We start from the raw sequence: 12,727 nt of genomic DNA, 5'->3' as shown, positions 1-12,727 counted from the left end.
GTATAGCTAGTAGAGTGCCCCAGTATAGCTAGTAGAGTGCCCCAGTATAGCTAGTAGAGTGCCCCAGTATAGCTAGTAGAGTGCCCCAGTATAGCTAGTAGAGTGCCCCAGTATAGCTAGTAGAGTGCCCCAGTATAGCTAGTAGAGTGCCCCAGTATAGCTAGTAGAGTGCCCCAGTATAGCTAGTATAGTGCCCCAGTATAGCTAGTATAGTGCCCCAGTATAGCTAGTAGAGTGCCCCAGTATAGCTAGTAGAGTGCCCCAGTATAGCTAGTAGAGTGCCCCAGTATAGCTAGCATAGTGCCCAGTATAGCTAGCATAGTGCCCAGTATAGCTAGTATAGTGCCCAGTATAGCTAGTATAGTGCCCAGTATAGCTAGTAGAGTGCCCCAGTATAGCTAGTAGAGTGCCCCAGTATAGCTAGTATAGTGCCCCAGTATAGCTAGTATAGTGCTCCAGTATAGCTAGTATAGTGCCCCAGTATAGCTAGTATAGTGCCCCAGTATAGCTAGCATAGTGCTCAGTATAGCTAGTATAGTGCCCAATATAGCTAGTATAGTGCCCAGTATAGCTAGTAAAGCGCCCAGTATAGCCAGTATAGAGCCCAGTATAGGTAGGTAGTGTCCAGTATAGCTAGTATAGTGCCCAGTAGTGGTTGGTGGTCCTCCCATTCCCGCTCCTCCCGCGGCCACCGCTGCTCTTACCTGCTTTAGGCAGCGGCTTCCTCTAATCCGGGTTCCCGTCTCATGTTCCGTATAAATGTATCACAGCAGCGTGCCCGGCGCTGCTGCTGTGAGATTGCAGGGGGCAGGAAAGAGTGCAGCTTCCTGTAACGGCGATGTTACCAGGGGAACTGCTCTTTCCTGCCCCCTGCATCGTCATAGCAGCAGCGCCGGGCGCGCTGCTGTGATACACTTATATGCAACATGAGAGGGGAACCCGGATTAGAGGAAGCCGCTGCCTAAAGCAGGTAATAGCAGCGGCAGCCGCGGGGGGAGCGCGGACCACCGACCACCAGTAAAAAAGACTCTCATACAAGCCGACCCCCCAATTTTTGACCCCCTTTTTGGGGGTCAAAAATTTGGCTTGTATGCGAGTATTTACGGTATGTTATTAAAGAGTTACTAAAGTTACTAATGTTGGTATAAAACGTCAATTCAAACAGATATTTGAAAAGTAATTACATGACTTCGTTACTGCCAGATAACTGCTGCCAATATTAAGCTACAGTATATACATCCTTCACTAAGGCTGGGTTCCCGCGATTTTAAATAGATCAGATTGCTGCACTGCTGCAACAGAACGCAAAATCCAGACAACAGCCTTTTTCTGGACAAGCGGATGAATTTCCTATAGAAACCTGTGGTGGGAACGAACTGGGCGAGAAAACAGAGCAGACAGTTCAGTGTTCGCTCTGATCCGAATGGGCCCATCACAAGAGGGAACAGAGCCTTACACTTCTAACATCTATATCATGAAAGACTTAAAGAGAAACCCTGACCAAGAATTGAACTTCATCCCAATCAGTAGCTGATAACCCCTTTTACATGAGAAATGTATTCCTTTTCACAATTCCTTTTAAAGAGAATCTGTATTGTTAAAATCGCACAAAAGTAAACATACCAGTGCGTTAGGGGACATTTCCTATTACCCTCTGTCACAATTTTGCCGCTCCTCGCCGCATTAAAAGTGGTTAAAAACAGTTTTAAAAAGTTTGTTTATAAACAAACAAAATGGCCACCAAAACAGGAAGTAGGTTGATGTACAGTATGTCCACACATAGAAAATACATTCATACACAAGCAGGCTGTATACACCCTTCCTTTTGAATCTCAAGAGATCATTTGTGTGTTTCTTTCCCCCTGCAGCTATCTTCCACTGAAGTGTCAGGCTGTTTCTTCCTGCAGAGTGCAGACAGCTCTGCCTGTATGTAATACCTCAGTATGTGAAAGCCCAGCCAGCTCAGAGGAGGATTTATCCAGCTTGTAAAAGATAAGAGAGAAGAGAGAAGCTGCCCTAATCTAAATAATACACAGGCAGTGTGCAGAGAGGGGGCTGGAGGGGGGAGATGCATCACAGAACCACAACACTGAAGAACTTGGCAGCCTTCCAGACACAGGCTGACAAGTCTGACAAGAGAGAGATAAGTTGATTTATTACAGAGATGGTGATAGTAAAACGTGCTGCAGTAAGCCAGAACACATTAGAATAGCTTTTGGAACTTGTAGGATGATAAAAAACAGGATGCAATTTTTGTTACGGAGTCTCTTTAATGCAAATTCTAACAGTCTATTCAGTGGGACTATCAGCTGTGTATCCACCTGACTTCTCCACAACGCAACTGATGGTTCCAACCCAATTTATAAGGCAAGAAATCCCACTTATTAAACCTGACAGGGCATACCTGTGAAGTGAAAACCATTTCAGGTGACTACCTCTTGAAGCTCATCAAGAGAATGCCAAGAGTGTGCAAAGCAGTAATCAAAGCAAAAGGTGGCTACTTTGAAGAACCTAGAATAGGACATATTTTCAGTTGTTTCACACTTTTTGGTTGTGTACTATACTTCCATTTGGATGCCTTCAGTGTGAATCTGCAATGTTCATAGTCATGAAAATAAAGAAAAACTCCTTGAATGAGAAGGTGTGCCCAAACTTACTTTTGGTCTGAATATATATATATACATATATATATATATATATATATATATATATATATATATATATATATATATATATATATATATATATACTGTCCAAGGGATCAGCAGCTCCACAGGCTTACCCCTATGATTAGGGTATGGTGTGCAGGCAAACGGAGGGTTCCCCACGTCCTCAAGAATACAACAAAAGTCCACAGGGTTTGCAGCACACAAATGCTCTTTATTGAGCCAAACAGCAAAATGGTGTAGCAACAGTTTCGGGTGTCCACACCCTTTGTCAAGCTAACACATAATGAAAAATCAATGAGTACTTATAGCCACCCCTACAGGAAGTGACATCATGGTTGCCTAGGCAGCAGGCTAAACAAAACAAAGGAAGCAAATGTCCAATACAAAAAATGCATTACACAGGAAGTTCACTACGTGGATGCCGAGCCGAGCTCCTATGTTGTGAAATGCGATCGCGTACCTTCTGCGTCGTTTCGCCAATGTAATACAACCCGCAAGGGCATTGCAACAAGTATACAACATAGGAGCTCTGGCATGTGAGAAAATGCTTGATTTTATATTTCTTGCCCGTACGGCGATCTTCAAACCATTGGCCCTTAATGAGATGTTGACATTCGCTACAGCAAAGACAGGGATCGGCTCGGCATCCACGTAGTGAACTTCCTGTGTCTAGACACTGTGTCGAGATGGGACACAAAGATACAGATTTGAAATTCATGATCATTGATCATGTTCCAAAACCACGGAGAGGTGGAGACAGGATCACAAAATTGAAACAACGTGAAGTGTTTTGGATTAATAAATTAGGGACTTTATTCCCTTCAGGTTTAAACAGGGATTTTGATCTACATTTGTTTTTGTGATTAATAGGTCTCCATTGGTATCGCACCGCTATGGATTTGCAAGATTGAATTGGGACTGACTGTTTACATAGACGCACAGATAAGTGTGCTTTGTTGTAATGCATTTTTTGTATTGGACATTTGCTTCCTTTGTTTTGTTTAGCCTGCTGCCTAGGCAACCATGATGTCACTTCCTGTAGGGGTGGCTATAAGTACTCATTGATTTTTCATTATGTGTTAGCTTGACAAAGGGTGTGGACACCCGAAACTGTTGCTACACCATTTTGCTGTTTGGCTCAATAAAGAGCATTTGTGTGCTGCAAACCCTGTGGACTTTTTTTTTTTTATAATATATATATATATATATATATATATATATATATATATATATATATATATATATATATATATATATATATATATATATATATATATATATATATATATATATATATTTTACACACGCACACACACACACACACACAGCGACCTAAGTCCGTTTAAAAATGGGCTCTAGATCTGTCACCACCGCATCTCATTGCGCATGCGTTCTCGCCCTCCACCGCGCACACGCCCGCCCCTCCTGGCCCCATCCTCCCCTGCAAGCTGCGTGACAGTGTCTTTGCGTCCCTGCACATGCGCAGAGCAAAAATAACACACACACAGGGACATGAGACACAGAGACACTTAGGTTTTATTAAGTAGGATGCACAGAGGGAGATATTGGTTTCTTGGCAGTTGGAAACAGCGGTTATTTCCCACAATGCAACAAGATTCACAGACAGGAAATGGTCAGGACCTATCACACTGTGGGAGGGGTTTCACCACAATATAAATCATAAAGACTCCCTTATGCTTTATTAGAGAAAAAGTAAAGCTTTCTCATGGGAAAAAGGGTATATGCTACTCATTGGAATAAAGTTCAATTCTTGGTTACAGTTCCTCTTTAACCACTTTGTCCTCCTTGACGTATAAAAACGTCAAGGAGGACATGCGCGCTCCCGCGCACTCCTGGCCGCGGATTCGGTAGCCCAGGAATCAATGCATCAGGCTATGGTGCCCGATCACGGATTCCTCTCCCACCCAGAAAAAGCGACAGCTTCTCTCGGAAGCTACGCTTTTTCTGACTCTATGTCTTTCTAAGCGTACATTGTACGCTTAGAGTGACGTCATGTAAACAAACTCAAGATTGCCATCTTGTGGCCAAAAAGTAAAACTACATCTAAAAGTAAAAAAAACATTACAATACACAAATATTTCCCCAAATAAAACACTATTTATATCCCACCCTCCCAAAAATACTCACATAAAATGTTTAATAAAAAAACAAAAACATTACTATAAAAAAAAAAAAAAAAATTACCCAAGGGTCTAAACTTTTTAAATATCTATGTAAACATGAAATATTTCTATATTTTTTCTTTTTATAAGCTTGTAAATAGTGATGGATGCAAAATGGAAAAAATGCTCTTTTATTTCCAAATAAAATATTGTCGCCATACATTGTGATAGGGACATAATTTAAACGGTGAAATAACCGTGACAAATGGGCAAATACAATACGTGGGTTTTAATTATGGAGGCATGTATTATTTTTAAACTATAATAGCCGAAAACGGAGAAATGATGAATTTTTTTATTTTTTTCTTATTCTTACTGTTAAAATGCATTTACAGTAAGGTAGCTCTAAGCAAAATGTACCCCCCAAAGAAAGCCTAATTGGTGGCGGAAAAAACAAGATATAGATCAGTTCATTGTGATAAGTAGTGATAAACGGGAGGTGAACATTGCTCGGATGCATAAAGTGAAAACGACTGAGATCTTAAGTGATTAAGGGCTGGTGCACACCGAGCGGGTTCTGTGGCGTTTTTGCAGCCGCTTGCAGCTGCAGATACGCTTGGTCAATGTATTTCAATGGGGTGGTTCACACCAGAGCGGGAGGCGTTTTGCTGAAATGCATACTCCCGGGGTGAGGCATTTTTTGGATTGCGGAGGCGTTTCTACCTCTAATGTAAAGTATAGGAAAACTGCAAACCGCTCTGAAAAACGGCAGTTCAGAGCAGTTTTGCAGGTGTTTTTGTTACAGAAGCTGTTCAGTAACAGCTTTACTGTAACAATATATGAAATCTACTACACCAAAAACGCTTCCCAAAACTGCAAAACGCTAGCTGAAACGCTACAGAAAAAGAAAAAGCGTTTCAAAATCTGCTAGCGGGTTTTGGTGTGCCCCAGGCCTGAGTCAACATTCTACCCTGTAACATGTGCATCAATGGCCACAGGGCAGTAGGCCATATTGTTCTGGGCACCTTAGGGGCAAGAAAGCAGCCATGCTTCCATAGCAAATGGCTTGAAGCAACTCAGTACAATACACATTAATGGCAAGTACAGTAATGTGTACATTGTCAATATACTGGTTTAAAAACAAAGATAAATCCCACTGTAATCAGCAATCTGAATTTGAACCTATTAGACTAGACTGAGTGATTTTAACTGATCCTTTCAAAACTTACATGCAACTAAAGACAATATTCATAAAACTTTCCTAGTGCAGATCCAGTATGTCAACATGTCCAGAATAAATTAATGTGTCTTAGATAAGGAAATGTTTAAGGCACCAGAGTTACTTTCTGCTTTATGTCTGTATCATAGCAGATGTCGGATTTTACCAATAGGATTGTGCCAAGAACAGAAAGCAGGATATTCCCCCTGACCCTGGTGATTTATAGCTTTCCTTCCCCATCCACTCCTGGGCGGAAAACTTTACACTTCATACTGTAGGTAAAGCTCTACAAGGCCGATCATATTTTACAACATATGAGGGCAGAGCATAAAACAAGGATCACTGACATCACCACAATACAATTTACTGCTTTATTTTGTTTTACATCCATCCCATTAACATAGTGTACTTTAAAGTGGATCTCCAGCAAAACAGCTAAATGCACATAAAACAACTAACCTGTAATTCTGCTTGGCTACTACTGAATCCCACACTGATGCAACACCCAACAACTGCTAAGGTGGCCACTAATAATACAATTTGCTGAACAATCGGTTACGAACAATTCTTCGTATGAATAATTGTAAAGGATCCTTTGGGAAGGCTAATGGACAAAAATCTCCAGACCAAGCCGATCAGATTGACGGGATCAAACCGAAATACGATTTCATTAATCTGATCGGTTCGAAGATTTCCGTCCATTAGTGGTCCCAAACAATCATTTACAATCACTCATAGGAAGAATCGTGCATAATCGATCATTCAGCACATTGTATAATTAGTGGCCTCCTCCACGATGATAATCATTTCTTTCTATCTCCTTTTAATGTACTCGCTTGTTACAATTACATCCCCTCTTATTTTGTCTTCTTTATTTTTTAACAGATACTGTTTGAGTGATATGGTTTATGGAGTTAAACCAACCACAACAACGAAAATAAATAGTATACAAAACAACCCAGTTCCCTCCCGCCACCACCCACTTCCCATGCCGTCTGTCTTATTGTCAACCATCAAAACCACAACACAGAGCTGATCAAAATGATACATCAAAATCTATCTACTCACAGCTTCGTAGTCAATACCTTGGTCCATCAAATATTTCAACCAGTAGAACCACACCCTATCGAAATTTGCAGAACAGTTCCTTTGTATATATAGGTTAGCTTGTATATATGGAGCTTAGCAGTAACTAGCCTTTTTCTCTGATAGAATTATGCTTTCTAATAAATCACCCAAAAGATTAATGGCAAGCTTAAAGGACAACTACTGCAAAAAAATAAAAAAATATCTAAAATATATACATATAACATACATTAGTGAAATGCACTATAAATTACTTTTTTCCTGTGTTGCGGTCACTTACAGTTGTAGGCAGTAAAAATGTGAGAGGTTTTGGACTAGTCCATCGCCTCATGGGGGATTTATTTAGAAATGTTATTTATAAAGCACCAACATATTACACAGCGTTGGACATTAGTTAAGGTTACAGACAATATTTAGGGGTGACATACAGCAATAAGACAATACAGGAATACATGAAAACCAGTTCACGCATCACAGTATGAGTAAAAGGTGATGCTTAGTCAGTCACTGGATGGGAGCATGGAGATTAGGCAAATCGAGTTCACTCAGATCCATAGGATGGGTGTACAGTAATGGAGGTGCGTGAACAGATAGGAGACATAGGGAGGAGGACCCTGCCCAAATGCTTACAATCTAGAGGGGGAGCTAGGGACATGAAAGGTAGGGGACCAGAGTTCAGCTGAGGGTTTAGAGCACTAGTGGGGGGAGGGAGGACAGAGTGAAAAGGTGAGTTTTTAGGGCCTTCTTTAACATGTTGAAGGAGGGGGGAATCCCTAATGGGGTAGGTAGGGAGTTACATAGTATTGGAGCAGCTCTTGAGAAATCCTGGAGGCGTGCATGGGATTGAATGATGCTGGGGGCAGTCAGGGGAAGTTTATTGGAGGCGCGGAGTGAGTGGCTAGGTTTGTAACTCTGGGTAAGATTGGAAATGTAGGTAGGGCAGGTTTTGTGGACAGATTTGTAGGACAGACAAAGTATCTTGAATCCATTTCTGGACTGAATAGGAAGCCAGTGGAGGGATTCAAAAAGGGGAGGTGCCATGGTGAAGCGATAGGAGGATTCTCAGGGTTTTCTTTATTTTCAAAACCACTTATTGAACATCAGTTGCTCAGTCCAACTGCCAAAACAGTGTGTAAGTGAGAAGTGAGTAGGGACGCTGGCCAGCATATTCATGTAGACACATTTCCAGGGAGTGCTTTTGTACAGAAGACTGGAGATTCTGAGAATCTCCCATGAGGAGATGGACTGGTCCAAAATCAGATCTGACAGCTTTTTAATGTCAGTAACATAGGAAAAATGTAATTTATAGTGCATTTTACTCTGGAAGAAATGTACATTTTTTATGTATGCAATTTTTCCCCTTTAGACTGTCACTATTTTTTTTTTAACCTACGTGCCTGTGCCAGCTACTTTGCATCCCAGGTGTTCAAGCATTTGTAATTATTTGACTACATTCACCACTGATGCCTAAAGGCATATCTTCATCAAAACTACTTCCAAAAATACGCTCCTAGATGTCCACAATGTACGGATGCAAACATTTAGAAACGTATAATGACGTTTGGAGCAGGCAAACAGTTTTGCGGAAAACAGTCTTTAGATGTCGGAAGCATATGAAGGAGCAAATTCCAAAACGTCTAAAAGACGTCCAGGGCAGTCAAAGGCTTACATTTTACAACTGTTCACTATAGTTGTCCTTTAAACATATTTTTACATTTATGTGAGCAAATTCTCAGATTATGATTTGAATTTGTACAGATGCAATTGTGTTTAGGTAGTAGAGCTGTATAACAGAATACTTAGTGCAATAAAGTACACAAAAAAAAAATAAAAAATAAAAGACGTATTGAATTTTTTTTATTTTTTACTCATTTTACCTTCGCAGTCATACTCTAGTAGCATTCTTCCTGCGTGTTTATTTTCACAGACGTATTGTGGAAAGTTAATGATTATTTTGTGATTTTTAATGAGAATGTAATAAATATAGACCACCCTCCCTTCCCTGTTTCAGCACAGTTAAAATCTATTTTGCAATGATATTGAGCTGCTGAAATAAATGATCATACCTCAATTTCATCACTGGCCAGCTGACGTTCTCTCTTGTCTAAATCCGCCAGAGTTTTTTGCAGCTGTTCCTCCAGAACTGTGTATTCAGCAACCTGAAAAGAGAGACACTGCATTTACCTCGACACAAATATTGTGCGCAATCAACCATATATTGATGTTTTGACGCTTCTTAACTCATCCCGTACTTTTGGAATTTGGTTTTATTATTATTTAGAGTGGAGCTCCTGCTGGGGAATATGAAGCCCAGAAGGTCACACTGAGCAGTTCTTTCATGTTTGTTATCTTTTGTATGTATTACTTCCCTCCCCCACCAAAACACAGGACAAATATAAATGCCATTAGAGAGAAAGCAGCGGGGTGGACACACAAGTACTGTAAGTGAACACAGCGCTGCAACATATCTGAGACCCAAGAAAATGTTTAACTGGCTAACAATGTAGATACAAAATATTGCATAGGGGTCATTTCTCAATACCCCCCCCCCCCCCCCCCCAGCATGCAAAGGAAAAGGCAAAGTGATTCAGTTTATTTTTTTCAATTCATACAATTGTCTTTGTGCACTCCTTTTAACTTTTATTTACGGAGGTTGACTGTTGCATTTAAAAATGTCAAGATGAAAAAAATGAATTTCTTATGTGTTTGCTGGAAAAGTTGCTGGCACTTTCCGAATTTGCCACAAATCGCCTCTAGTGGGTCCCAGGCTAGCAGCCTTTTCTAAGCACTAGTTATTTGAAAAGCTCCTTCTAATGCAATGCTATGGGGGATATAAAATCACATCCTTCAAGTGGGATCACACCCCTAACATTACATTAGTAAGAGCTTTTCAAATCACAAGTGCTTAGAAATGGCTTAGCAACGTACTGCTAGTGGATTCCAGGCCTTACGCGGATTCGGTTTCCATTTTACTTTACTAGGCTCTATTTGTCTGCTTCTTGCATTGGTGCTACCTGCTGCCTATTAGGATTGGTCAATGAGATGCAAATTAGTTTGTATGCAAATGTATGCAGCATACAAATGAACCAATCAAATCCTGCACAGGTAAAAATTTGATTGGTCCATTTTCAAGCTACATAAGTTTGCATACAAAATGTGCATAATCCTGCATCAATTCAAATTGATTTGCATCGCACTGATCATCCCTACTGCCTATTGCTTGCTGGCCTGTAAGCAGTTCCCAGAAGAGCCTCACAGACAGAGATAGTCATTAAGCTGCTAATTACTCCAACCTGCATAAAAATGTAGTGCAAAGTATATTATAACAGAGTATTCTAATTCTAGTAGAATTAGAAGGAAAAAATGGTTTTCTTTCCTCGCCACCTGTGTTGATGAAGAGTACCCGAATCCAGGGCTGTAGAGTCAGAGTTAAAACAATTGTTGGGTACCTGGAGTTGGAGGTTTCATAAACTGAGGAGGCAAATGATTTTTGTACCAAATCCACAGACCTGGTAAGTATAAGACTAAGGAGTCTAAATAAATTTTGGGTACCTACAGTCGGAGTTGGTGGTTTCATAAACTGAGGAATCGGATGATTTTTGTACCAACTTCCCAGCCCTGCCCAATACTGAATATTTCACACGTATGCAACTGAGCACATATCTGATATCTGGAGATATCTGTGGGCTGAGTGGAGTGTGAGAGTTGGCCAATAAAGATGATCAATAAGATGCTAATAATTCCTGCTTATATGCAAAATGAATATAAATTATGTGCAACAAGGAACTGGGCCAGTCAAAAAGGAAGTGCATCTGATTGGCTCAATTACAAACTGTACACAAATTGCATTACATTTGTATACAAGTCAAAGTTATTTGCATCTTATTCGCCATCTCAAATGCCCCACTAGCAATCCTTGGTATATTCTTTGACAGGCCTCTGTTCAGTTGAAGCACCCCGTGGTGCAGACAGGCTGCTGTGCTGGTTGTCTGTGGTCACCTGTAACAGTTCATCTCCTTGGAGTGCCACGGTTGCAAGGTACCTCACGGGTACAATGTTTGCTGGGACACCAACATTTCAGGACAGTTTTGAAAACTTGGCCCTTTATTCAATTCACTTTTTCTCCTATTAGATTTTAGTATTAGAAATAAAAACTGACACAAAAAAACTTACACTTCTTTAGTTGCCCGCCGCCGATCACAGTCCAATTATTCATCTAACTAGACGAATACAACTGTGTCTGCATGGCCGTTCGCATCCCGAGAGTTTACTGCAGTACGTAAAAAAACTTTGTACTGCGCCTACGCAGTAAGCTCTGAGACAAGCGGGAGCTAGGATGCGCGCAACCGCGCAGGCACAGTTGCATTTGTCTAGTTAGACGAATAATTGGACTATGACCGGCCGTGGGGAACGGAGGATCGTAGAGGTCGGTGCAGGACATGACAGCTGCAGGGGCCCACTAAAAGCCCCAGGTAAGTGTCCGTTTTCTTTTTAGAAGTATCCACAGAACACCTTTGACTGTCCTTCAGAGGGGATCAAAGTCTAATCCCTATCATAATCATATGTGTATGTATGTATGTATGTATCATTTAGTGTGTGTATCATAGTCTAGGGCCATTTTTTTATTCTAAGGGGGGAAACCAATTAACTTACGGTATCTGTATGGCTTTGGGATGTGGGAGGAAACCAGAGTTCCTGTAGGAAAACCACACAGACACGGGGAGAACATAAAAACTCTGTGCGGTTGGTGCCCTGGCTGGGACCCAGCTTTGCAAGGTGAGAGCGCTAGCCACTACGCCACCATGCTGCCTGTCCTCCTAGGTTTTGCAACTTATTTGAGGTTACTTTTTCCACTTACTTTTGGTATTTTTTCAATTGCAGAAAGGATCTTGTAAACAGAAGAGGGAGAGTTATCTCCTAGGAGAAAGCTTAGGAGCAAAAGTGAATTGAATAAGGGCTTGGAATGTTATGGTCTTCTTTATGTGGCTGGAATCAAAGTATCCCCTACAAATAGTAAAGCAATAAGTGATTCTATTTATAAATCCAATTGGCCCCGTATACACTGGCAATCATAAAACACTAGCAAAATTGCTAGCATTTTGCAAAGCAATTTTCCCGCAATTTTTCACTGTATAGGAAAGTGATTTTGGAACTTTGAAACACAACAGCTAAAAAATTCTGCATGCACCACGTTTGTGGATTTCACAGGCAATTGTCACAGTGAGAACACTGAAATACACTTTTACGTTGCAGTAGCGCTTTTCAAAATGCTAGCGATCATCAGCCATTGAAAGCACTGCTGAAATTGCTAATTAACCTGTTTTAGTTCCTGGACGTAGAAACTACGTCCAGGAACCATGCGCCCTACCGCGCACTCCCGCAGCTGATCGCGCGTGTGCACGCGCACTCCCGGCCCGCGGTTCGTTAGCCAGGCAATCAGTGAATCGGGCTATGGTGCCCGATCACGGATTCCTCTCCCCCGCTGAAAAAGCGACAGCTTCTCTCTGAAGCTGCGCCTTTTCTGGCTGTTACCTCCCCCATGCGTCTCTCTAAGCGCATGTTACGCTTAGAGTGATGTCATGTAAACAAACTCATGGCCGCCATCTTGTGGCCAAAAAGTAATACTACAA

At 41.2% G+C, this 12,727-nt stretch overlaps 1 protein-coding gene across 1 annotated transcript in view; it reads right to left on the bottom strand.

Annotated features, from left to right (window-relative positions):
• Positions 1-12,727, bottom strand: part of CEP120 (centrosomal protein 120) — a 134,530-nt gene that overhangs the window by 56,534 nt on the left and 65,269 nt on the right. Inside the window, exon 15 of the mRNA XM_068246934.1 lies at positions 9,164-9,256. Within this exon, the coding sequence (XP_068103035.1) occupies positions 9,164-9,256 (93 nt within the window). The remainder of the gene's footprint in view (positions 1-9,163; positions 9,257-12,727) is intronic.

The sequence above is a fragment of the Hyperolius riggenbachi genome, chromosome 1 (genome assembly GCF_040937935.1).
Source record: "Hyperolius riggenbachi isolate aHypRig1 chromosome 1, aHypRig1.pri, whole genome shotgun sequence".
Classification (NCBI taxonomy): domain Eukaryota; kingdom Metazoa; phylum Chordata; class Amphibia; order Anura; family Hyperoliidae; genus Hyperolius; species Hyperolius riggenbachi.
Note: the sequence above shows the minus strand (reverse complement) of the source record. Positions and strands in the feature narration are given on the sequence as shown.